Source organism: Betta splendens, chromosome 4 (assembly GCF_900634795.4).
Source record: "Betta splendens chromosome 4, fBetSpl5.4, whole genome shotgun sequence".
In the NCBI taxonomy this organism is placed as follows: domain Eukaryota; kingdom Metazoa; phylum Chordata; class Actinopteri; order Anabantiformes; family Osphronemidae; genus Betta; species Betta splendens.
In genome coordinates, this window is record NC_040884.2 from 7,370,019 (window position 1) to 7,397,381 (window position 27,363).

The window sequence follows — 27,363 nt, forward strand, 5'->3', positions numbered from 1 at the left end:
CAGGTCGTTGACCAGAGCAGTTTCGTTAAGGATTACTTTTTATCCTAGAAACCGCACTGAATAATGAAGTACAAGGAACATAACCACGTGTAGATCCAAGTGAGCATCAAGCCACACTGTGCTAATAAGCGGCAGCGGCAGCGCACTGTACTTGTTGCGTTCTGCATGGTCAAACAAGCAGCCATAATCTCTGCCTCCTCGGTCATAACAGGCCGTACTGCGGTTTATGTATTTATGACTCACATGTAAGCAATGAGCGCGCACACACTATCATCAAACGATTTCAGTTTTACAATGTAGACTTCATTTGTTAATATAGGTGATAAAAAATATTCGAACTCAATCCACAGTAGAAGTAGTCGAATACAAAAATGAAGCAATATGTTGCGATGATTAATACCTTTAATTGGCTGACTGGATGCAGGCTCATTAACTGCTATAGGTGGCGTGTTTAATCGGGCGATTTGCAGAACAGCTCTGCTGCATATTCTCGACGCTGGATGGCAGTAAAGACGCGTATATTAAATAAGCACAGCAACCAAATATATAAGCCAAAACACAGGATGTACGTTACATTTGCGGTCAGTGTTTCCTTGTAATTGCCGGACATTTTTTCAGGTCTTGGACTGTAATCATAAAAAAATAACATCTATATTGGAAATATTTTAATTAAAAACGATGCACTTAATATTGCAAAAGCATGTAGTACATTAAACATTTATCGTATGTTTTTTAGATAACAAACCTGTATCAATTAAATTAAACGCAAACTTGCATTATTACCACTTTATCAGCGTGTACGCGCAAGAAAATGGGTGGGACTTTCCCAACGTTTGACGTGGTCAGTTCTCGCGATATTTGGATCTCAGCTACCTATTCCTCTTGGTTACGTTCAGCTTCGCTGTTAGGAAACATCAACATTGACCCGGGAAAGAGAACGCCGGAGGCGGGCAGTGACATTTCTTCCTACGAATCTCTCGCTGACCTGGATATTTGTTTGTTTGGACCATCGCCGACACAATATCAATGGGCCCATGCTCGTAGAAAAAGTTACCAGCCCAGTTGGCACAAGTGCTTTCTAACATCGGTTTGCTAACGTTAGCTGGCTAACGCTAACGTTAGCAAACAGACAGCTGAACGAAACTAGGCGAGAACTTCGAAGAAGTTGGAATTTTTATATCGCGAGGACGTCCGCATCAATGTGGACATCTAGACACCCCGGATCGTTCCCCTAAAGGTATGTGTTGTTTAGACTAATAGGTGTTTAGCTAAGTTAATTCAGGATTTTGCTGTCAGGTAGCGTTACCATTAACTATCTCGAGTTGGCGGCTCCGGCTATTCCCTGGACTAAAGACATTCTGTAATCATTCGCTAGAAAGACTTGCAGACACTTCGGACGTAAAACAACTGACCAGAGTCAGACCGTCATGAATACGGTCGTTGAAGAGAGGCGAGGGTTTAAGTAATACATGTTAAAAATGGTCATGTGGTTTCTAGTTTACACCGAAAGTGTCAGATTAAGCAAGGGTTGTGCTGTTCGGTCATAACGACGATATTTATGTCGTAGATTCGACCAGGTTTTGGGTCTGATTTGATATGTGTATATATAAAATGGCATCACCTACTATTTTATTAGTCTTATAATAACTAGCGGTTAAATAGACATTGTCTTGGTATAGGATGCATTTTCGTGTAACGCCAAATCTATTTATTTTACGCAGACCACGTTTTATAAAGTAATGGTAAAAATTTAAAACCACTGAGTCTAAGTTAAACCTCTCAGTGTCTTATCCGGGTGAGTAAACTGACCCCAAATTGATGAAAGGTCATAAAGGCAGGACTGATTGTGCTGAATCCGTGTGTGGTTCTGAAGTTACAGTCAACGGAACCCATGTAAAGTTAAACATGGCACGTTATTTCTTCTTTCCGCGGTGGTCTGTGGTGCGATGTGGCTGCTTTTTGCGCAGTGGAGACACAAGTGGTCAGCAGCTAAAATGCAGCGTAACGGGCTTCTCCTCGCGTGTTTTTGTAAAAAGTGACCCCAGTAAGTGGCACTACAGAGCCCCTGCTGCTGGCAGCGCTGTAGTCAGCAGGGCCCGGCTCAATTGCGCCATCTTTGATTTTTTTTTTCACGGCGTTCATTTGCGTCAATACATTGTATTCGTTCTTCAGAGGAAAACTTATTTAACGATGGCACGAGATCAGCGGCTCTTCCCCGGATAGAAACCTGGTAGGTTTCTTTCTTCCTCCGGCGAGTTGGAGGTTTTATGTAATTTCGTTAAAGAACTTTATGAAAACTGATGTTGAAACGTCTTCGTTCGTTCCTACTGTACAGCGACACAGGACCGTTGGAAAAGTGTCTTGGTTTGATTCACTTCAAAGAATCAGCTGGCGTTATCGGCTAGTTGTCTTACAGTGTTAAGTTACTAACACTGGATTTGTTCCAGAGACGAGTCGTGTCACAGGATCATGTAATGCTGCCGTGTGCAAGTTTTAGTTCTGAAATCCTAGTTCCTCCCTAGAGTTTGTTAGTTACCGTTTTCCATTGTTTTATGCTGTATAGTTAAATCGGTTTGTGCGCTCTCCTATCAGATGTTTGTGCAAAACATCCAGTTAATAGTTTGGGCTATACTTCTTACGTATTAGTGGCTTATTAAAGCGAATGAAGGGAGAGAATATTACAGAGGCAAATTTGTTCATTACTTTTTGGAGTTTTTTTGTGCTTCATCATAGTTTTTATTTTTAAAATTCAATCTAATGCATGAGTAGTTTATACATTATTTTGAACATATAATTTTGAACTTTAAGAAATTTGACAGTAATTGCTAGGTAGGAACTGAGACAGTATTCTGTCATCATAAACATTACATGACTGAAGTGTGACGAGCCTAGAGGCATTTTCTCTTCCTCATTGAAGTCACAAGGAATGTGCTGCTGTAGAACCCGTTTTAAATGCCACAGTGGAATGAATCTGCTGTCAACCAGCTGTCATTACAGTTGACCATGTTAGAAGGAATTCGTTGCTCATCCTGCACAGTGTATCATGTGTTTTTATGATGGACATCTATTATAGGCTATATATATGATACGTTCATTTTCTGTTTGTGATTCCTTCAATTTGTTTCAGTTCACATCCTTGCCCTGGAATTCCCCTGCATTTTGAGTCCTGATTGCATATAGCCGATTAGAAGAGTTTATACTAACTCAGTATTAGTTTTTATTATGTGTCTGGGTTTGTTTTTGACTGCAGGTGAAGGAGAGACATGAGAAGCACTAGGAGGACTGAGGTGTCACTTAAAAGCTCTGCCCAGCAGGTTTCTAATCACAATATTGGTGTGTAACAGTAAATCTGAAATTCACAATTTAAATGTGTTCAATGAGTTGTTCATGTAGAAACTTGTGTTCAACTTGTTCTAATGAGGTTGTCCTCTTCCTTTGCGTTAGACCTTACAGCAGCATGGAAAGGCTTGAGTCAGTCCAAGGCTGCGGTAAGTACACTGTGTAGTGAAGTGTAAAGATAAAAGTGCTCAGATGCTGTTTCTATGGTATATAATTTATATTTATGATAATATTTTTGGTGGGTGGGATTCATGTTCATGCAGTCCAAGTAGTATATTTTATTTGTGTAGCTACGACATATAGAAAACCGTCTAGAGGCGACTCCAGGGACAGGGGTTCTCCTAGATTCTGTTATGGATCCGCCCAAGAAAAAATCTTCCAGGATAGTCCCAAGCAGAGGTGATTTGTTTTTTTTCATTTGAGTAAATCTACCTTTTGGTGCCATGATGGGTAAAATTCCTTGTAGTTCCTACAATCATCTTAATATTGCTCTCTGTGTCACCAGATGGTCAACAAGCTGATGATAATGGGGGATCTTCAAAGCTCAGGGGCCATAGTCATCAGAGCCACGAAAAGAACAGCTTACGCAGCCCACTAAGAAACTCCACACTGGACAACAATGTCCGCAGGAATAACAGCGTGGAGTTTAGGGAACCACTGGTCTCATACAGGTACAATAATTCCCTACCTACCTTGATGTTCATTACTATATTTGTATATGAAGTTTAGCTGAAATGTATTCAGGCTGTAGGCTATTTGTATAAGCAGTGTCTGAATGAACTGTTTGAGGACAATGTTACTGTTTCATTTAGATGCACACTCACTCAGCTCCAGGTATTTGTGTAACTCAGTGTGTCATAGACAAAACCAGTTTTGCATTAATCATCTGTCCACACGGCCAAGTGCCAATGTTCAGTATCATCACTCCCTCATGCAGGATGTAGACTGTTTATGCTTAAAGTAGTACTTGGAGAATTACATGTCTGATGATACTCTCGCAGTCAAATGTGCAAAACAGTCATGTAGTCAACTTCAGTCGTATATCTAATGCAAAGTGCCACAAAGATAACCATGTAAACAGCTTATGATCTTTGCACAACCTGTTGCCACTTTGACATGGTAAAACTGTGCTGTTTCTTTCATATAAGCATATTCTTGCCCGTATATTCACTGAATAATTTCATTAAGCATTTCAGTTGACAAAATATTCTCTATGGCCATACCAGCGTCATTAGACCATAAATGTGAGGTTCTGCACAGTCACTAAATTAGAAGTAAATCTTGATCCTCTTCCTGATCCAATGTAATCTGGTTTGTGTCCAGAGAGGCCACCCCTCCATCCTCTCAGCTGGAACCCTACAGTGCGCAGTCAGTGCCAGTGCCCTTGGACCTCTCATCGCCACCTTTAGATCCTATGCTTAGCCAGTTGGTCTACCAGAGGGACACCAGAGACAAACAGACAGATAGAGACCAGGATAGCACACGCTCCTCGGCTGTGGAAAGCACCGAGGTCCACTACCTCAATGATCGGCAAGCCCTGGATTCCCTGAGAACTTTTGGAAGCCAGTCACATGTCACAGGTTTAAGAGGCCCTGCAGTGGAAGGGGAGTTGGAAAACAAAGAAGCACAACTTGGCATGAACAACCAAGAATCAAGCCCCAGTGTAGCCCCAGGCTGCCTGCGCAGAGGTGAGAGTACGCCTTCCACAAGCCCTGGCTCAGCTTCTCAGCGGTTGGAGAACCTAAGACGCCATCAGCCAGATGATAAACTGGAGAAGCTCAAAGAGCGTATTCGCAGACAGAGGCAACATCTGGAAGAGGCTGCAGAGAAGGAAAAGCTGCTGGGTTGTCTGGAACATCCTCTACCAGCAGGTGCTGAGAGTAACACTGCTGGCTCAAGTAAAATGCCTGTTGCCAAAATACGGAAAGTAGCAGCTGCACCTCCTGCACCTATATACAAAGGTATTTGTTTACATAAAGAGTTATATTTGAAGTTATAATCTAGTGTGTAATTCTGAGCTATTTAATGATGAAAAATGTTTTGGAGCTTATATGTCCAATTCTTAACTCATAGGCTTCAATAGTACTGAGACAAAGATCCAGACGCCTGATGGGAAAATATGGAAGGAGGAGGACTTTCATAACCTCAGTAGAGATATATACAAAGACTTGTCTCAACAGTTTTCAGGTAAGGGCGTTATAAAGACTTTGTTTTACTTTTACGTCATTTATTATGTGTTCTGAAATGGGTAAAATGTCATGTTGTTGCAGGCGTTTTTTATTCTGTGTTATAGGTGTTTGCATGAGTTGCTTAAATAAAATGCATTTATCGTGGAAATTGGGGGGATAAACAATGCATTGTTGTTTTAATAAAAGATTTCTGACATATTCTATCAATAGACAGACAGATGCTTGATGATGTGGTCTTTTTGTGTTTTATTTTTTTCTTGTGTTTTCAGCGAGCACGAGATCCAGGAACCAGCAACACAGAGAACAGAGCGCAGACAAATCCAAAGAGAGGAGACCTCCTAAGCCAGTCAGAAAGGTCCACCGAGCTGCTCCTACCTCTGAGCTAAATGCGAAACCAGGTAAACTAACCCGCTTTAATGTGTGTGAGACAACCCACTCTCCGATCTATTTTTAATTAATGATTGTAACAAAGTAATTTTGTTATGGGTCAGTGCATACACTCCATAGAAACTCAAATGTTCTTTGTAGTTAAGTTCCTTTTAATTGACCTAGCACTGTGTAAGTGTTGATCCCTGAAGCTATGTCTTGTATGCATGACATGTAGCTTTGTGACCTGCAAGTATAGGTCAGAAACAATACACAGAACGATAGCTACATACTGTGATAATCTGATTATGGCAGACCTTTAACAGCTGCAGAAATGCTTTTGTTCCCCATTACAATGATTATTTCAAAGACAGAGCTGAAATATTGTTTACTAGGTGCTTTTTAGCACTTTTAGACAGAGTAATGTTGTATGTTCCGCCTGAATATTCACACGAATAGAGGCACTTCCCTCCTGGCTATCATTTTCTCTGTGGCTGGTGTCTTTCAGCTTATGTTGCCTTTCATGTTTGGCTGGTCTCTTTTCCACGCTGCCCTTGTACTATAAATATCCATCTGAAATCTGTGGCCAGGTTCAGTTGGCTCATCTACCCAGTGGAAACAGCTGCTTGGTTAGTGGTTGTACAGCTTCATTAACAGGAACTGCTCTGTGGCGAAATATTGTCACCATGCATAGTTCATATTTCCTTGTAAAGAGACACCACTTTTTTTCCAATGCTTTTAGAACAACAAATGCAATTGTTCTTGCATTATGCGGTGACAATGGCAGACAACTCTACAGCAGAGATCTTATTCCATCAAGTCAATGTAAACCGTATTTAATTGCATCATCTAATGTATTTTCTCCTTTGTTTTGTGTAGTGATTAGTCCTGCGTCATGGCGTGATGGCCAGAAATTGGTAAAGATGGTCCTGGGCCCAGTTCCAAAGCAGCACAGTGAGGGAGACAGACATCGCCCAGCTGACTTACTGAGTGGTACAGGTGGGCCCTGAAGATTGATTTTCCTAAACTTTGATGATGGCGTATTGACCAACAATGTAATTTAGTGCTGTCTTACCTTGTGTCAGGAGGTAGAAAATAGATGCACTGTGTAGCTTTACTATCCGTTTGACAAGCTAGTTGGAAGGTGACCTCTTCTTCACAACGTAAATATGTTTTCTCTTATTGATAGAAACTTGACTTATCAAATGCAGCTTGGGTTCTTTTTTGGAAATGGATAATATATATATATTTGTGAGAAGTAATAACTTGAATTATCTCATTTATTAGTAGTTAGTAACTGTGTAAGTGTCTGGCTTTATCATATGATGTGATACAGCATGTGATACAGCATTTTCTATTCATTAGTCCACACAGAATACATACAAAAATACAGATTTCTTTCATTTAAGGAAAGACACCATGGTTTTAGAAATACAGCAGCATATGCATAATATCAGTTATAAACAAAAGTACAAAAGTAGAGGTGGCTTTGATAACCGAGACTATAACACACAAGTCAATATTGCAATTTTTACATTATTGTATCAATATTTTCCTACACCCCTCTGGTACAGCCTTTGGTTTGCGTGTCTGGGATCCACAGTGTGACAGTAAGACTGACAAAGTCAGCCAAAGGATTATCAATAAATAAAGACTTTATGGCTGCTGCTGTGCTGACAAACCCTTGTCACACACACACACACACACACACACACACACACACACACACACACACACACACACACACACATCACCATCATTATCATCATCATCTTTCTCAGCCTTTGCTAGCTTTGCTTGGGTACCACTGACCGTAAGAAATAGAGTCTGACTGGCTGTTCTGGTTGGATGCACATTTAGTTGTGACCTGATTTTTTTTTTTTTTTTTTTTTAAGAGGTTGCCCCCAGTTCAGGCAGCATGTACTTTGCATTTCCCGACCACACTCAGCCAAGCCTCAATGAGGCTCACTGCAGCCATGGTCTGAAAAAAACACTGTCTGGATTAGACAGTATAAAATCTAGTTGGGAATTTTCAGTTTGGCCCAGATTAGTGTTGCCAGGGCTAGACCCAACCCCCACTCCCCACCATCCTCATTTAGTGTGTGTATTCTGTCTGGGTGTAGCTTTGGACTTTAGTAAACCTCCTGCCGTCGCTTGTTAGGGCATCTTGTTTTGCATGCTAGCAGTAAATCAGTTTATAGTATTTATATTTAAAGTGCAAAGAATGTTCATACATTTGTACAAGTAGTATTCTGCAGATGTTTTAATTTGTTAAGCATTACATTTTAGAGGAAACAAGTTGACTGTATGTATGTGTCAATAATCAAGTTGGTTTCCTTTGTCCACTAGTTTTCCATCATCGTTCCAGTTCAGACCCACGTTCAGAATCAAACCGACAATCCCACTACAGTACAGAAAAGCCTTCCAGTGCATCTAAGGAAAAAAACAAACACCACTCCACAAGCAAAGCTGTGGGTATAAGCACAAATCTGTTATCGTCAGATATTCAGGGTATACTCGATGACCTGCAGCTGGAATGTAAAGCAGCCGAGAATGAGGAAAGGGCTCGACAAAGATGCCGGAGTGGAAGCAGTGGTAGAAGAGGAAGAGGTGGATCTGGGTCAAGAACAAGGACTTCGGTTTCCTCTTGGAGAACTCCTGGAACAGCAGGGGGCTCTTCGAGAGGCTGCCGCAGCGCCAGCCCCACTAAGCATCGACTAGAACCGGGCACCGTGGCTGAAACAGGACACAAAAAGCGACACTATGATGCGGATACCGTCCGTGAGTACATTGCCCGGCAACAAGAGGAGAGAAAGAGGCATCAGGCAGAAGAGAAGAGGGCACTGAGGGAGGAGGCAGAGAGGAGACATCAGAGATTGGAGGAGCTCTACAGGAAGCAAAGAGAAGTCGCTAAAGCAGTGACTCTTCCCTGTGAGGCCTCTGTTGCCCCTGTACAAAAGAGACTACAGGAGACCTATAACAAACTGCTCTTGGAGGAGACCCAGCTTGATGATCCTGCCATACAGACACAACCACAAGCTCCTAATGGTCAAATGGTACTGTATAAAGTATGAGTAAATTAATTAACCAATAAGTGCATTATTATGTATTAATGTGTCTTGATGTGTTATGTCACAGAGACCAATTTATCAGCCCTCAGGAGAATCAGACAAGGAAAATAAAAGTCTAGAAGTGCCACAGAGTCCTTCGAGCAGTGATAGATCCTTGAATGATCTGCCTCCTCCATTATCCAGGTACACACTTACGCATAAACTGCCTTTATCATTAATGATCCCTAAACCCAGGTTTCCCAGCTGTAACCTTCTGCGAGTATGCACATGTTTATATCCCCGAGAATTAGTGAAAGACAAAACGGGGGATCATATGACTGCACCAAACAGTTACTGTTTGTTCTCACATGCTCTTTTTTTTTTTAGATGTACCCTTCAAGCCTTTATTTCTGCAGTTTTCTTTTATACAAGTTAAAAAAAAATCCTGGTTTTATTTAAAATGCATGAAAAGACGTGTTAGATAATTATTTGGCGATAAAGATGAGGTTGTATAATGCTCAAGGTCTTGAAATTGTAAATGGATCATAATATTTTGTGTTTTTAAGGCAAGTGAAAACATGTTTGCCAAAACTAGAGTGTCACGGGGTATTGCACGAGGTTGTTTTGTATTGCAGACTAGCTGTAAAAACCAGGGTATTAAAAAAGTTTACCATGTTGTATCTTAACAGACTTAGAAATCTTTAGATTGAATTATTTATTTTAATACAATCAATGTTACTTTTTCTGTCTTCCTTTTATAGGATTGATTTGGATGGAAGAGGTTCCCCTTGGCTTCATCCTGCCCATGTGAGTCCAGCTGTTCCAACCACAGCTGGACCTAGCTTCAGTGTGCCAGTCCCTTCTAATGACCATCTCTTGTCTCAGCTTCTAAGACTGGAGACAGCAGTCGCCGCCAATAACATCAGGCAAAGCCAGAGGTCAACAACAGCGCCTTTAAACCGTTCACAACCTAAGATGTCGCGCATTGAGGCCCTGAAGGCCACAGCCGCTTCCCTCTCTAACCGTATTGAGAGCGAGGCACGGAAGCTGGTTGGAGATGGTATCAACTATGGTACAGCAACTTCAATGGACGTTGATACTATTTTGGCACCTGGACCATCTCATTCTAAACCTGAAGATCCTTGCTGGACTGAAATGGCTGCAATGGAAAATAACGATGTGGCATTTAAGATCCGCAGGATTTTGACTAGCACGGGTTATACTTCGTACAATGACTCCGTTCTCCCGGGAGCAGGCAATTTGTATGCCCCCAGGGAACAGGACGAAATGAAGGGCGCACGTACTAATTTGACTAATCCACACACATCTGATGGCGCAGGACCCATTCACAACAGCTACCTACAAGAAGGAAGAAAGCTTGTAAACGGATTGGAAAAGGTTGAGAGCGTGAATAAAATGGCACCAAGAAAAGACTATGAAAAGGGTGAAAATGTAATTGATAATCATGACTCAAGTGCGGGTTCGATCAGTGAAGGTCCCATTCTGAGTGAAGGCAGTTTTTCTGAAGATGACCCGAGCCCTGTTCACCTCTTGAGCAATCGTATAACCAGAGCATCAGGTTGCGTGGAGGCCCTGGACTCCTGCAGTGGTCAGCGAACAGATTTCCAGCGTCTTTCTGAGTTTCAAGAGGAGGCAGCAAGGTGCTCCGCCCTCAGCCCCCACTTTGCTCAACAGGACAAGAGTAAAGCAGCTTGGGAAGAGCTAAACAAAGGAAGCCCTCTAAGTGTAATCAACATTTTCACTAAGAGCCTTCATGGCCCCATTAAAGGTTAGTAATATGTGTCAGTCAGGCTTCCTGTAGGAAAACACGTAAGAGCTATACAGGATGTAAATATTGTTTTTCCTTTTTTCTCCATCTTGTCTTACAGTGATTGAAACAAACTCAGACAGGAACTCTCCATCTGCTCATTATTTGCACTCTGGAAATGTCTCGGGGGATGCAGCAGTGTATGAAGATGACTTTGTTTCACTACATAGCAGCACATCTAGTGGTCAATTGAAAAGAGCCTCCAATTCACCCAGGTAAAGGGGACGAAGTGTGTTTTTTTTCCACTTTACCACTGGGTGGCATTGATGTCACACAGATGGCATGCTTGTGTTTTTCTTTAGTTCAGTGACTTTAGTTCCTGCAGATGCTTTATAATAATAAGAACACAGTACAATCATTAGACACAATTTTTGCTTGTTTGCTGGTTATTTTTTGTTTGATAATGTTTTTTGCTCTCCACCAGTATGAACAGTCATTTTGAGGAGCTGTTGAGGAGGTCTCCTTATGAGAGGAGTACAGAAGGTACCAGTTCCCAGCATTCAACCTTTCGCTCACCTGTTTATTCACCACATCTTTCTTCTGGTTCAGTGTCTGGTTCATCCCCTCTCTCCAAACACTCTTCAAGAAAACAAGGTGATCATTTTATTTCTGAAAATTGAACCGCAAAATACATTTTCTAATGGCACATATTAGTTACAAAATGCTCTAATGCACTATACTGTATAATGTGATCCCTCTGCAGGCACAGCATCAGACCAGAGTGATGCTACTTTAGTAGAAGAACAGAGAGGTTCCTGCTCACCTCCTTCAGAGGTACTGTCTTCTGACTCCAAGAAGAGAGGCTCAGATAAAAGCTCTGTCCACAGCCAAGCCAAGAATGTTAACTCCAATGAAACCTTAGGGGAATCCTCAGGGCATTCTCACCAAAGGTAAGATCTTTTGCAGAGTACGTTAAGACGAGATGTCACACTAATTGATTCAACTAGTGGTGCTGATACTCCTGCACAAAAATCTAGGCACACCGTCTAAATCGATATGCAAACGACCACTTGTATTTTTTTTCTATTTTACATAAATGATTAATAATAGTAGAAAATGGTCTTACCTGGATGTGGGAGGTATAGTTGTTTCGTCTAGGGTCATAGCATTTATTTCCTTATTTCTTTTCTCAAGTTTTTCCAGCTTAAAGTAAAACTGAAGGGGAAAAAACATGCACTCAGACATGAATGGGGTCTTTTCTTTACCAGCTCTCGCAAGTTGTTCCAGCCTCTCAAAAACCTCCGTTTGGTGTGTATACAGTAAATATCCAATGGCAAATTTATCTCATCATGACAAATTAAAACCCCCTCTGAGAGCCCAAGTCGAGGCTGCCAGAACAAACAGTCTTTTGACTTGCTTTTCTGTAAGGGACCCAAGACTTTAACCAGATCCTTGGTGCCGAACCACAGGAGGCTGCAGTTTGACAGTTAGCAGGGGATTTTTGTTTGTTTGTGTTGAGGTCCTGTAGGCTAGCGGGTGAGCCAGCTTCACCACAGCTGTGGCTTTTTGTTAAAGAAAAGGAACATTTTAATCTTATCACTCAGTGGTGTGTTTCAATCTTCTTTGGTACTCTGAAACCCAAGTACTATAATCCTGCCCTTGTGTGGTGCCAGTGTGTTGTGGTTTTGTTGGTGCTCTTTGCAATGTTGTGCTTGCTTAACTTTAATCCTTACAGTATGTGTCTGCTGTTTCAATATTGGTGAGAAAGAGATCACTGCTACGTGGCTTTATTGTACTGTATGTCAATTGATTGAGGAGGTGTCACAGTTTGCTGTATTTATTGGGAAGTAGACTAAATTCTGAGACATACTTTTTGCCTCCAATCATCTCTGAGCAGCACAATGTAGCCATTCATTTTTTAGGGCCTCCCACTGCAATTCTGCTGCCTCAGACTTTATCATGTGATCAGCCTGGTCAACCAGTTAGAAGGGCTGCAATAAGCCACTGAGACATTGTTAAAATGCTAAAGGTTTGTTTTATTATGTCAGGTTTTCATTTTTTAAGTCGGTGTGCGTTATGGTTAATAATCTTGTCAAAAAATTCTAGAATTCCCTCGTAGCTCCTTTAGTTTCAAAATTGGGAACCAACAGATCATTTTGTTTCTTTGCTTTTCATTTCTAGTTTGGGGCTGGATGCTAAGATGTTTAGAGGGGCCAGGCCCAAACAGGCTCCTCCGGACCCTGGTTCTCCTCCACAAGCAGACTCCCCCAGAGAGCCTGTAAGAAGTGGCCTGTTGGAGGCAAATAACATGAATACAGGCACTGCAGATCGTTATGGCAGAGGAGAGAGCAGAACCACAGGTTAGTCTATCACTACAAAAACATCCTTATTCTTGTTTGAGAATTAGGGTAAAAGTTAAAGTGCTACACTTCACCACTTTCACCCTGTTCGCCCATATCTTTCTCCCAGGTGAACTCCAGTATTCACCTGCAGTTCTTCACCATCGTATGGTAGCAGAGCTCCAGTACCTGGAATCCATTGAGGAGTCAGTCAGACAGCTTGACAACATGGAGAAACTGATTGGTGTTTCCATGGCTCAGCAGGAAAACATGTCATTGGCCCAAATGCTTAAGGTATGTGACAATTTTGTTTGAGATAGTAATATGAGATATTTGGTTTTGTATGGCTGTACATACATTGTAAGTTGTGTGCTTACTAGAAGTCCAAAAATAAATCATATTATAGCACTAGCAGTTTACAGAATCACCCAATATTAATTTTCAATTAATAATTGAATGAACTTATTAAGATGCTTAATAAAACTTGACACTACAGGTGAAGCAGCAGCAACATGAACATGACCTCAATGAGCTGAAGATCAAGGCTGAGAGAGAAGCCTTGGAAAAACAACTCCAGCTGGAGGAAAACCGTCAGAGAGTAGCCAGGGTATAGCCCGCACACAAACATGCAATTAGTTGGTTTACTTTCATTAACATTATATTTGTGTTTGTAAATGAGCCACACAATGCTGAACTCTTGCTGAATTTCTTATCTTTCTGTGTGTGTAATTCTGTCCAGGCTCATATAGAATTGCAGGAAAACTTGGCAGCAAATCACAAAGAAACCTTGGAAGGCCTCCAGGAGGCAACTACTAAGATGATGAGTCAACAGGCTGAGGCAGCACAGTACACAGTTGATGCTGCCCGGCACATCAAGGAGGTTAGTAATCACCGCCTTCTACTCTGCTTGGAAAACAGATTGTGTCTTCATTTCATAACAAAAGCTGATTGATTGTTGAGTTACAGTAAAGAAATAACAATAATGCAAAGGAGGAAAGCATAATATCCAGTGTAAGACTCACCACATGAAATGGTGATCAATAATATAATGATAAATATTTTCCTGTCTCTCAGATGACAGAATTGGCAAGATCACAAATAGCAGGAACTTTGGTGGGCCGCCCTGTTTTAACCAGTTCCACTATGCAGGACAACAGGAAAGAACAGCAGAGTGAAGCTGAATCTGACAGGTATATAAGACAAGTGGTACTCTTTAGTTGGTAATGGATCTGATGCATTACTGTTGACCTAAGCATTATGTGATCAATTAGCATCTGTTCTTAATGTGAGTGCACTTTTAAAACTTCCACAGTGAGATGTCAAAAAGAAGGACCAGACAAGGGGAACGCCTGTCATCTCTGAACAGCTTCACTCAGTCTGACTCTCTGTCCTGCAGAACACCCAACCTTAGGTACAGTGAGCACTCTACTGTAACATATGCTTCACTGTTTTGTATTGGGTTGGAGCACAAAAAAAATTAGTTAAGCACAAGTCTTTTTCTCCTCTTTTCAGTGGAACGGACTCTAGCAGCCATCAAAGCCCATCGCATGTCTCCTCAGAAAACAGAGAGTGTATGAAAAAAGATCCAGAAGTGGGAAAATGGAGGAACGGGGGAGCTGACACGAGCCCAGAGAAGCCGCCAGGCAGCAGCTCCATAGATGAGGAAATTCCTAGAGCAAGAAACGACTCCCTCTGCAGTGACAGCATTCCCTCTGTAGTAGACGAGAAGGGTACACAATGGCTTAATATTTCCTTTTAAATTCATCAAACACTTATTAGCTTAATCTAGACTAAACACTGCTGTATTACACAGTGTTCACTTGTAACCATTCTCGAACAGATGTATGTGCTAAAATGTACTGCGCTTACGTGTTTCTGCCGTCTAGGATTCAGTACATCAATAGCAACAGAGTACTCTCTCAAGTTTGATGAATCCATGACAGAGGATGAAATTGAAGAGAGATCCTTTCGCTCTTTACTGCCGTCTGAGGCGCATCGCCGTGGAACTATGGATAAAAAGAACCGCAACCATGAAGAGTCAGAGGATGACGTCACTCACAACACATCACTGGTTCCAGGAGCACATAGTATTATGAAGGTTAATTACTTACGATATGAATTATTCTCAGATTTAAACTCAGATTTATTAATACTTTTTCATAGCTAAATGTTCCTTTATTTAACATCCATTGCTTGTCCTGATTTATTTGACCCCTCTTTTAGTCTCTTATCTTTTGAATACCTCTTGCAGAGCAGCCTAACATCTTCACCTTTGTTCCTTCTTGTCTCAGGATGCAAACGTTGCTTTTTCTGGTGGACAGGACAGCTTTTCCCAGTTCACTATGGACATGGTGCGTCAATATATGAAGGATGAAGAAGTAAGGTTGCAGCACCAGAGCTCCCTGTTGCGTCTTCGCCAAAAAGCTCTAAAAGAGAAGACTAGAACTGAGCTGGCCTGGCTAGAGCACCAGAAAAAGAGGCTTAGGGACAAGGGAGAGGATGATAAAATGCCACCAATCAGGAAGAAGCAGAGGGGCCTACTCATGAAGCTACAACAAGAGCAGGTACAGTATATGGCAGTGGAAACAAGTCTCAGTTAATCTTTGTAGAAGGAAAACAACCAAACGTTAATATCACAATATAATCAATAATTTTTGCAGGCTGAGATCAAGCGACTTCAAGAGGCTAACAAAGCAGCAATGAAGGAAAGGCAGCTGTTACTCAAGCAGCAGGAGGACATTGAGCGGATGAGAAACTCGACACTTCGACTGAAGGAGCGTCTCAAGAGTGCTGAGGGTGACACACCAGCAGTAAGTAGTGCTCTAAGTATGACCTTCTCAGCCTATACAGAAAGTTCTTTTGAAAAGTGGTATTGTTTTATAAAGACTTAAAGTACGTAACTCTTAACTTGTAAAATAAATGTTACTGGCTTTATTAATTCCTATATTGAATTCTCTCCAGACTCGCGTACCAGACACAGTGGTGTCAGAACCGGCCTCCACTAACATGATGCATGCTGATGAAAATCGCAGCCCCTCTCCTTCACTCTCTGTTTCTGGAAGTGAGACTAGCAGCATCCTGCAGAAGCTCAAGAAGATGCACTCCCACATGGATGAAAAGTAAAGATCCGAATTTTAAACCATCATAAAACCTACTTTAATTTGCTTTTCCCAGCAAAATATCACAAGTCACAATATCGATGTAGTGTTATATTTAGCCTGTTCTTTGCAGTGCACATTTAGTCTATAGTTTTAGTATACATTTTGCCAAATCAAAATTAATACTTAAAATTAATTTGTTTAAAATGACATTTTATACAATGTTATGTTGCATATATTATGCAGTTAATCTAATTAAAACTATCAGTATCAGTACAGGTGGTGTGGATGTGAATGGAAGCATGTTCCAGACTGCTACTGTTTCGCTCTAATACACTTCTTTGACTTCACATCGGTAGTTACCTGTCCCTGAATCCTAAAACTGAACATTTAGATTGCAGAAACTTGTTTTCCTGACAGAACGAGCATATGTTATGCGCCTCATTTTCCCATATGCTTACCACTTAATACACATGCTTTGAATTGCTGTAGGTGCTTTGAGATTTTAGAGCGTTGGTCAGGTGATTGTTAGAGCCCCTCATGACCGGGTAGCACTATTAAGTGAGGTTAATGTTCTGGATTTTAGGGTTTATAATTTAACTACAAAAAGGAAGACGATCTTTCACATGTTGAATCACACAGTAAAAGGTTGTATGCTCTTTTGTTTAGTTTTATATGCTAATAGAGTTGTAATCACTGACGTGAAGTGTCAAAGTAACTGGTGAATCATTTAACCAGGATTGTAACAATCCTAAGTAGTGATGTTACTCCCCAAACCCCTGTTTGCCTACAGAGTACTTTAAATGTTCATGGTTCCCCAAAACATCAGCTGTTTCAAATTAAAACAGACAGAAACTTCACAGATTGGCACTTTGGGTGCAGTTAAGCCACATTTGCTCATATCGGTCTTCTCTCTCCCCTTCTCTGTATGTGTCTCTCATCCTTTGCATCTTATGTTTTTGTAACTTTGTTGTTGTTTTTTCCTCTCTTACCATTTTGTGTGTGCATATTGTATGTGTCCATACCCATGTTTGTGTGTCTCGCTTGACGTCTGTTGCGTGCTTGTGTGTTGTAGACACTGTTCCCCTGTCCACTACTTCCTCTCTATGTTCACGGCTCACCACTGGGCCTCCCTCAGTGTCTGTCTTCCCAACCTCCACCCTAAATTCCAGCTCTTTATCTACAACCAGTTGGTCAGGTACTGTACAGATTGATCTTTACCTCTTCCCCAGCACCTCCACCTAGCTCTGCCCTGCCTCACTTCCCACCCCATGGAACATGCTTGTGTTCACCCACTGGGATGTTGAGGGTGTGTAGTGGTTATTGACGTGTGATTGAATCTGCTGGCTTGTTTGGGGTTTGTTTGAGGTTTTATGAAGTTTATAACGTTCATGACTGAACTTGGGGAGGAAAGAATTTGAAGCTTGATAAATACTTATGAAAAGCTGCTGTACTCTACTTACCTTTTGACTTCACATTTTTTTTACAGCTGTTGATACAAATTAACAATGTTGCTCCTGTTGAATTATTGTTGAGCCTAAATAAAAAAACTGACAAAGGTTAGTAAATTTGTGAAGATCAATGGTTAGGTTTATGCTACAGCAGCCTTTCTTGTTGAAAGGGAATCTCTGATTCCAAACTGGGATTTCACCATCTTCATGCTGTATAAGTTGCAACTTTCCCTTCTTTATTGACTGCTTCTTGCAATGAATGCTGAAGGGGTTGCAGTGCATGTCCCCTCCGTGTACTTCATATTCAACCTAAACCAGTTACTGTATGGATATGAAACTGTTAGAGTAAACCACACTGTGACATGGCAGTGGAGGACTTGTGCAGAGAACAGATCAGAAATGGATTGGCCTATCTCTTTAATGAGCCCAGTATATCTTAACTAGCCCTCTCTTTATTAGGTAACTGTTACATAGAATAGGATAATAAGTACAGATAGCCATTGGCAATAATAGGGTATGGGAAGGCACTAAAAGAACCCCTCCCCATTTGGTTCTTCAGTATCTGGCCTGTCATCAGTATGCATTAGGCCAAGTGAAAGGCCACTAAATTGGATCAAAGATAAATAATACTGCACTATAATGGCACCCATAGCTGTGAGAGACAACATTACACAAAAGCCATACCTGCACTTTGGTTCTGTAGGCATCTTATGTGAAAGTACAGTAAAGTAATATTTGTGTGTATGAGACCAAACAACGGGTTATGATCCTGTGCATGAATCTGACATCCTTACTGCAACTTTCCTGCTCCTCTTTTTTTCCTCCCAAGTAATATGCCATTTGTCTATTACTATCTGATTGGTGCTTCTATACTTTCATATTTGGATGGTTTGTGCTTTTGAATGTTGAGCAGATGTTTGAGGTGAGTTTGCAGTGATAAAAGATGTCCAGGTGACTTGGATTTGTGTGCTTCAGCAAGTTCTGTTTAGCAGTCCTTAATGCTAAATGCTTTACTTTCTTTGTTTTTACTTCCTCATTTCTTTGTCTTTTTTGGTTCCTCCTTTGGTATTTTCATACACCTGTATTTACTTCTGACCATCTGCAATATTTTCTGCTATTCTTTTCTCATCTCTTCTCCTCCCACTTTATCTTACCTTCCATCTCCTTAAGGTTTCTGACCAAGCGAGAGCAGCAGCTAGTGCAGAGACGTCGCCATGCTGAAGAGCTGCTGATGTGGAAGCAGCGTCTGGACCAGGAGGAGGCAGTGGTCAGTAGGATGGAGAAAGAAGCCCTCGCTGTATGGGACAGGCGAACGTCTCAAGATAAAGGTCATGATGTTCCAGAGACTCAGAAAAAGGAGAGCTCTGACATTAGCAGCAGCCTTCATCATCTGAGCACAGAGCCCAAAACAGACTGTGAGAAAGGTAACCTGCAGTTACTCACATTTAGGAAGTGTGGCAGGACTGAATTGTTTTTGGATACAGTCAAAATGACCTGACTAAAAATATGATTTGTTTTCAGGCCATGTCAGTGATGATGACTGTTCTTCACTGACACCAGAGTCCACTATACACACAGAGGCACTGGAATCTCAGCAACCAGAAAGCCCACCCTCAGTACTGCCTGTGTCTCTCCCTGACACACCTTTGGCCTCTGCCCAGAGTAGCTCAGTGAATTATACTCAGGATTTCTCTTCAACTTCTCAGTCGCCTCAAAAAAAGGTAAGGATTGGTCTCCCTGTTTTAATATTGACCTTTAGCGTATGTGTAAAATATAAGACTGTGGTTGTCGCCATCAGTCTGTTTGATGGTATTGATAGTAAGTCTTATTGCTTTCTCTTCCCCTCCTCCTCTTTGGACTTTCCAGTCTCCTGTATTCAAAAGCAGCCACAGTCCTGCTGCCTCGCCTTCAGAAAGCAGCAGCAAAACAAAGGTGCCGATCCGCTCCTCCACCCGGACCAGCAACCAGCCCCGCAGTCAGGCTACTGACTCCCCAATGGCCACCCAGACTGGTGAGTTACCCAATGACTCAACAAACACTAAAATACAATATTTTTGTGATATGTACATGTAATAGTTCCTAGTGGTTCACAGAGGAGGAAAAAGCAGAGAGAGAATGTAATGCAGATATACTGCTGGCGCTGTGGAGCAGGGCATAACATTATGCTGCCAGGAATACATTATTTAAGCACTTCTCTGATACACAACCTGCTTGGTGTGTGTTTGTAGAAGAGAACTCTATTGCACTTTCATAAGCAAACAGATTTGCTACCTTGGTATTGTAGCTGGAAGTGTTTTATGCCTTGCAGGCGACCGTTTAAACCTTTAATCTGTTTGTTCATTGTGCATGAGCCAGTGCAACATGCACAAACTGAACTTCACACATTCCTGTTAAAGAAAATGTAAAATAATCCCCAAGGAACTAGGCATGAGGTGAAGTTGGATTACCCTTTGCTAATCTGGGGCCTGGCACTGGCTCCACATTCTAACTGTGATTTATCATCTAAATTTGCGTTCAGAACCCATTTCGGACCAGAGCGACATAGAGAGTCGTATCAAAGCTCTAAAGGAGGAACTCAGGAAACGAAAGTTTATGGCCTATCAGCTGAAGAAAGAACAGAAAAAGAGGCACAAAGAGCGTCTTAAAGCACAGGAGGCAAACTTGCTAAAACAGCTGGAGGTAAGTGTGTCTGTAAGGGAGTTTCTAAGTTTTTTGGAGTATGTGTGTGTAGATCTACCAAATAGCGTCCGATGTCCTCTGTTTAATTTTAGACCTATGATAACATAATTGAGAAAACGAAGGCTGAACTGAACAAGGAGCCTGTCACAACACCGTATACATCTCAGACTGAAGATCCTACCTCAGCTGCAGAGCAGTCTAGTATTAAACCACCTGCTCACAGGTACCACAAACACACACTGCAGATGTAAAATAAGTTAAAGGCTTGGTTTTCGACTCACATCATTCATTCATTCTTCACAGGTCTAATCGCAGCAATATCTACGAAAGAACTTACTCCGGTGCTTCAATAGATCTCAGTGAGTAATTTTACAGTATTATGTTAAGTGTTGAATATAAAACCTGTCTTGCCAGAGATCTTTAAATAATAATGTGACATTCTCCTTTTATTTTAGATACTTCACCTCAACAAAACCATAGTGTATCCACCCTGGTGCCTGAAGAAATGTCTGAAGAAGTTCGAACAGTAACTCCACGTGCCAGCCCAGCGTGTCCAAACTCAGAGGCTCTTTTAGGACCTACCTGCGATGACACCAAGGCTCCAGTTAGGCCTGGGGATGAGGACATTGTATCTGATCAACAATCTGATATTCAGGAAGGTCTAGAGGTGGAGTTAAGTCCCAGGTTGGAAGATCAACACTCTGAACATCTTCTCAATCTAGAAGACAGATTGAATTCTCAACAAAATCTGTCTACATCTAAACAAGTTTCCTCTTCTGTGAGTGAAGGGCAAGTAACAGAAGCTTTGAAAGTAAAACCTACAAGTGAGTCAGCTTCATCTGCAATGGACAATAGAAACGCATCACATGTACGTGAAGGCTCTGAATTTGGTGGTCCCTCCTTCTCGCCTGGTCCTGAAGCCTTCCCTTTGAAGAAAGAGGTATCAATAAAGGGAACTGAATCCTCTTCTACCTTAATAGATGGTTATCATGATGACTTTGAGTCTTCAGTTGATTTAACACCAAGGGAGGAACATCACAGTTCTAAGATCTTAGACTCCACAAATGAAATCAAGGGTTCAAGAAAGGACTTCCCTCCCAGGACCACAACATATGACAGCCAGGATGAGGAGATAGAAGAGGAGATAGCTGAGGAGCTGAGTCAGCATTCTAGCTCAAGTCAGTCTAGGCACGGGTCTGGACGATTGCTATCTCTTGATAAGCAGACAGAAGACATCAAACATAACAATAAGAGGATTAATTCCAGCCACTCACCGCCAATCTCCGCCCAGACACTTCTCTCTCCTGCTGTAGATGAGATGCCAAGTTTTACCATTGGTGATCGGGTTCTTGTTGGGGGTGTTCAGCCCGGCACACTGAAATTCAAGGGTCCAACCAGCTTTGCTAACGGCTTCTGGGCCGGTGTGGAGTTAGACAAGTCAGAAGGAAGCAACAACGGCACCTATGACGGCGTTGTGTATTTTGAGTGTGTCGAGTCTCATGGCATTTTTGCTCCTCCAGACAAGATCACACACCTGCCAGATAAGTTTGAAAACTACACAGACACCACGGAGGATGAGGACTCTTTCTTTGATGACTTTTCAGGTAAAGACAGGGATCAGTCAAAAATGGGTGACTACGAATCTCAACAACAAGGAAGTCCGAGGAGTGAGAAGGAACAATCATCTCATGAGGATTTAAAAAATAAAAAGTTGGCCAATGATTCCGCTCCCAAGAGCCAGACCATGCTGAAAGGTGAATCTCACTTGAATTCGCAACACCACGAAGAATCTAAGCGTTCAATATCTAATGGCAACAGCAGAGACATAATACTGATAATTGAAGATGCACCAACTCTCATCATCTCTGAGATGGACAAGAGTGGCCTGGAAAAGCAAAGCCAGGAGATCATTGAACCTGAAAGAGAAGATTCGCAAGACAAGTTTACTGCTCATCTTACCACCGTCATCAGTGATGATATAGAAGAAGGGAAGGACGCAGATTTATTGACCACATTTACAGACACCCTCTTCAACAACTTTGTAAAAGACACCGTAAAGCAATTTGCTGAACTTAAAAAGGCCAAAGAGCAAAGGATAGAAACTGCCAATCACATGAATAAAGACACGTTTTGTGAAAATGTCAATGAAGATGAGTGGGTCTCATCAGTGGATCAAAAAGATGGTCTTCCCTTCTTTCTACCAGAAAAAGAAGAACTGTCTTCTCCTGAGCTGTGTAATCAACCGGTGAGTGTAATTTTCACATATTTCAACAATGTGGTAATTAATGGTTTTTTGATGTAAATCAAAACATTTATTGAGACTGAACTGTGTAACTGTATTTTTTGTTGTGTGGAAATGCACTGATAAACTGACAAGCCGCTCTTGTTGATTTGACCTGGAGAACCTTTTGTTTTTGGGATATGTTCAGCCAAAGTCCAAATTTATGTTGACAGCCTTTATTGATTTTTGTGTTCTTCACTGAAAATCTTTGGCTCTGAAACATTGGAGAAAAAAAAGTATGCAAAACCTCTCTTTAAATGAGACGGGTACTGCCACAGTACAGGAGGATATGTATTTGTAGAAGGCCTAGCATGATATTAACATTCCTGTATTGCAGGAGAGTCCAGTGTTGGGTGCCAGTGGCCAAGAGGAGCTTGCCAAACGGCTAGCGGAGCTGGAACTGAACCGAGAACTACTGGACAACCTGGGTGATGATCAAGACTGGTTTGATGAGGACTTTGGCCTGAGCTCCCGCAGGGAACAGCAGAGGCTGAAGCAGAGGGAGGAAGAGGCAAGGCTTGGAGGAGCAGGCCTGGGGAGGTCAGGCACGTCGGCAGTAGCACCTATGGGGGGCCTGACCTCGGCAGCAGGTGGAGAACATCAGGCCAAGACTCCACCTAGGCCTGAGCTACCCCTCTCCCTGCCCCCGAAGCTGCCTGAGCAGCCTGCCATGGTGGTGCCTCACTCAGCCTCAGAGGTGGAGAAGATGGTTCATGCTGCCACTCAGGAGATCTGGGAGAACTATGGCCTGGGGACGGAGAGAGACCTGTCCCTTGGACAACTGCCAAACCCCGAACCTTCAGTGGACTATCTTGGTAAAGAGGCCAGCGACCAGGACCAGGAGGCCCTCTCAATCCGCAGCTATAGAAAGGTAAAACAATAATAAAGCGCATGTCAGACATAAAAATAATCACTGCATCACAACTGTAAAGACATCCCAGTTTGAAATAAAGACTCTTCCCTTTCCATTATTGAGCAGATTTATCTCAAATCATAATCTTAGTTCTATTAACCATAATCTTAGTTCTGCTAATTATCAGATGTTACAGTTTGTGGTATGAATGGTACTATCTATCGTTACCAGGCTGTGTATGACCTGACGTGGGAGATGCTTCAGGAGATTTTTGCAGAAGACCCCAACACTGATCAGCCTCAGTGGGTCAAACCACAGAGAGTCAAGTCATCTTTCATTCACAGAGTAAAAACACCAGCGGATCTCACAAAGACCCAGGTACAGTACTACAGGATTATAACCAAAAAACAGCAAGACCTTTGAATATACTGTATTTGTGTTTAATGCATAAACACAGCTACACACTTATTAAATACAGTGACCTAACGTCATGACTTGATAAATGTTTCTATTTATTGGTGAACAGGAATTCATTGCGGGAGAAGTACTAAAACTGTATGGTCTGGCAAAAGATCAAAACCATCAGACGGACTGGCAGAAGATGCTCAAATTTGGCAGAAAGAAGCGGGACAGAGTGGATCACATACTGGTATGTTTGGGTTGTATAGACATGATTTAACACCACAATCAATCATGCTCATTGGTTCATATAAATACTGGGAAGACTCGTCTCATACTTGTACACAAACCTAAAGATTGATACATTTTGTCCTTAGTTGCTTGTTTCACAAGAGAAGGATAAGATAATGTTAGTGTCTGTGATATAAAAGTGAACCCTGTTTGTCTCAGGTTCAGGAACTCCACGAAGAGGAGGCCCAGTGGGTAAACTATGACGAGGATGAGCTGTTTGTCAAGATGCAGCTGGCAGATAGCATCTTTGATGCGCTGCTTAAGGACACTGCCAACATGCTAACGTTCATCTACGACAAGAGGGCTCAAAGAGACGGCCTCTCCTGACACCAAAACTGTCTGTAGCTCTGTCGTGGTCTTTCCTCACAGCAGTGAACCTACCTACTGTACCGCTGCATTCGCTATCACCACCTGATGTGCGTACAGCAGCAATCAGATGCCTTCAGATTTAGCATTAGCTCTGAGCTAAACAACTCCTACCTACTTCTACATTGTTAATTTACTGAGTCTACTTGAGCTTCTTGTAGCGGTTACTGATTTGTTTCACATCTCTAGAGCAATCCAGCCTTCCTCAACCCTAACACCATGTAGTCTCAGATCTCTGCTCATGGGTGGGTCCTTCCCAGACGGAGAATGACTTGATGTTTTGATTGGATGAACTGTGCCATCATTTGGAACTAAAAGTACATCAATGCTGCTAATTTGATTGTTCCTTGCGGGACTGAACTATAAAACACCTGGAGCAAAAACAGGTTGTTAGATGTTGTACTTAATCTTAAAGGAAATATTATATATAATAGAAAGGCTGGAAAGAATATGCAGAATGGTCTTAGAGTAATTTGACAGTGATTGCTTATTTGTAGAGCACTAATTGAAAGTGTTGGTGTGAAGTTGCAACTAATGGTCAGCACCTTCACTTCATGTTCATTGTTCACTCTCATCTATTTTTTAAACAACTTTCTAAAACAATGAACATTTGTCACTAGCTAAATTGCTCTGAGACCCTACTGCACAGATATCAGATGCCTGCTTAACTATATTATTTATTGTGTGAAAGTGTTAAATTAGAAGAGAGATGAGCATTAAGGATTGTAAAATATCTTGTTAACACAAAGGTTTTAACTTCTGTAATGAAATTCTCATGAAATTGTAAAAGCACAACACAAAATGTGAATATAGAAAAATTCTGTTGAAAACAAACCTGCAGAAATGTTTTAATATGTAAAAGTTGTAGTGTTTCCTGACTTCATGGTGGCTGCAAATGTCCATTTGGCGACACCATCGCCGCGTCCCTGTTCTGCACTGGAGGTCACGTTTGAAACCTCCACTGACCTACAGAGTTAAAATACGGCTGCAGTGTGGGACACATTCATCAGCATCACCTCTAGAGGACAAGCGAGTTTAGCGTGGCGTGATAACGTTCCTTAGTGCGACCCACACTACTGCTCAATACACACAACCCTCATATTTTACAATCACATTTGTACTGAAATGCTGGATTTGAGCCTTACAATAAGAAAACACTTGAGTTTGTCTCTTCCTCCTCCTTGTCAGTTATCAGCTCTCCTGTTAAAGGTTCTAGATCTAGTGTAGCATCGCGGCTGTAAAACATCAGCCTTTACAGCACACTCTGCTTCAAAGCAGCCACCAGAATGTAGCCTGACAGCAGAGGCAGCTCTCCGAACCGTTCCGTTTAAGTGCCTCTTTGAGTTAGTTGATGTCTCGACATCCTTTAGAGCTTTTCTCCGAGTGTCTGTTCTATATTGTACCATTTCCTTGTACCACTTATCATTTATGCCTTATCAGTCGTTAGCTGGGTGGAGTTGTTATTTTTTCCTCCCATCTTCTCCTTTTTTGCCTGAGGTAATGTTTGTAATGCTAATGGAACTGCTGACTCACTCTAAGCGTTGCCTGCTTCTTGTCCACGTCATTGTGTGTGTGTGTGTGTGTGTGTGTGTGTGTGTGTGTGTGTGTGTGTGTGTGTGTGTGTGTGTGTGTGTGTGTGTGTGTGTGTGTGTGTGTGTGTGTGTGTGTGTGTGTGTGTGTGTGTGTGTGTGTGTGTGTGTGTGTGTGTGTGTGTGTGTGTCTTTATTGATAAACTGTATCGGGAGCTAGTTTGTTGACACTCCAGCTCGCAGGCTGTGCAGAGTGAGTCACTGAGCTGATGAGGACAGACACGTAGGACTGTACCCAAGGGCTCGTTTGGGTCCTCGCTGTCGGCTTCGCTTTGGTCCAACAAACTGTACAAAATCATTCTGGCATGTGTTAATCCTCACAGACTGTTTGGAGCTAAAGTGACCTTAAACTGAGTACTTAATGCTTTTCTACCACCAATGTTGTACCTGTTGCTAAGATGTATGTTAAATTGTAAATTGTGTAATGTAGAACAACATTTGATACCAATCTCCATGCTGTATGACTGGATGTAGGTATATGTAACAGTGGACTGGTTAGAACTGCTGAAATGCTTTGATTGTCTATTTGAGCTGATTGTATGTAGGAGGAAGTTGCGTCCCCCTCTGTAACTATGCAGTACGTGTTTTATATGTGCAGGCCAAACGGCTTCGGTTGTAATGACGTAGATTAAATAATAAGTTGGAAGCTGTTTGTTGGAGGATGAAGGTGTTTATCTTCACACAGAGAAACTTTATAATAAAGTAAGTTTGATCCTAATAATTGAATTGAAATGTAGCAAGAAAAGATTGAATTACCTTAACCCAGTCAGACTAGAGTCCCCTCGTCATGTTTTGAGATGTTTATGAATATTTATATTAATGTGTTGTGTTGTGCTGTAAGTGTGCGTTAAGTGCACTTGAGGACTTGTACAATTCCTTAATGGGTGTAAATATACTGTCCATCACGTCTGACCCACTGTTACTGTAACCTGGGCTGATTGTTGTAAAATAAACACGGTTTACTTTGCAAATATGTACATAGTATATATTTGTTAACACGATGAACTTTGTAAATAAAGCTTTTGTTGTTTCTAAGAGGACTGTGCTGTGATGCCTTCTGGTTTAGATTCACACAGCACCCGTCAGCTCATCTGTTCGTGCAGGAGGACGTAGGGTTGTGTTCAGATGTTCCCATACGTTCAGAACCCGCGTCTTCCACCTCCTCAGCAAATTACACATTGTACCAGCAGCCGAAGTGAATGTCAAATACATTTTAAAAAGTCACGTTTTGTCAAGGTGAGTTTTTTCTATGAACTCCTTAAAATGTGACCAGTTACTTGGACGGTGTTCATCAGAAATCATGTT

The 27,363-nt window shown here is 41.7% G+C and overlaps 1 protein-coding gene across 4 annotated transcripts; it reads left to right on the forward strand.

Annotated features, from left to right (window-relative positions):
- Positions 1–883: 883 nt before the first annotated feature.
- cep350 (centrosomal protein 350) lies at positions 884–27,093 on the forward strand. 4 transcript variants are annotated; one of them, XM_029149197.3, is made up of 39 exons: positions 884–1,237; positions 3,251–3,333; positions 3,445–3,488; positions 3,630–3,738; positions 3,845–4,010; positions 4,663–5,300; positions 5,413–5,526; positions 5,798–5,926; positions 6,774–6,893; positions 8,244–8,950; positions 9,033–9,148; positions 9,706–10,733; positions 10,834–10,987; positions 11,197–11,255; positions 11,322–11,366; positions 11,476–11,662; positions 12,894–13,072; positions 13,182–13,345; positions 13,548–13,658; positions 13,791–13,931; positions 14,126–14,241; positions 14,364–14,462; positions 14,564–14,781; positions 14,938–15,149; positions 15,343–15,615; positions 15,712–15,861; positions 16,013–16,170; positions 17,225–17,347; positions 18,771–19,024; positions 19,122–19,321; positions 19,467–19,611; positions 20,119–20,279; positions 20,372–20,502; positions 20,583–20,638; positions 20,735–22,524; positions 22,898–23,431; positions 23,645–23,791; positions 23,940–24,062; positions 24,263–27,093. In XM_029149197.3, the coding sequence occupies exons 2-39, from the start codon at positions 3,264–3,266 to the stop codon at positions 24,428–24,430; spliced, it is 9,339 nt and encodes a 3,112-aa protein (XP_029005030.1). In that variant the 5' UTR covers positions 884–1,237; positions 3,251–3,263; the 3' UTR covers positions 24,431–27,093. The 4 variants fall into 4 exon arrangements, with proteins under 4 accessions (XP_029005030.1, XP_029005028.1, XP_029005031.1 ...); XM_029149195.3 differs by having other exon boundaries at positions 11,197–11,366; XM_029149196.3 differs by lacking the exon at positions 884–1,237 and adding an exon at positions 1,489–2,230 and having other exon boundaries at positions 11,197–11,366.
- The last annotated feature ends 270 nt before the right edge of the window (positions 27,094–27,363 follow it).

Excerpts from the sequence above, each read along its gene's own strand:
- cep350 (XM_029149195.3), top strand. The coding sequence starts at position 3,264 with ATGAGAAGCACTAGGAGGACTGAGGTGTCACTTAAAAGCTCTGCCCAG. Across the intron at positions 4,011-4,662 it reads GAACCACTGGTCTCATACAG|AGAGGCCACCCCTCCATCCT; the intron begins GTACAATAATTC and ends GTTTGTGTCCAG. Across the intron at positions 20,503-20,582 it reads ATTAAACCACCTGCTCACAG|GTCTAATCGCAGCAATATCT; the intron begins GTACCACAAACA and ends CATTCTTCACAG.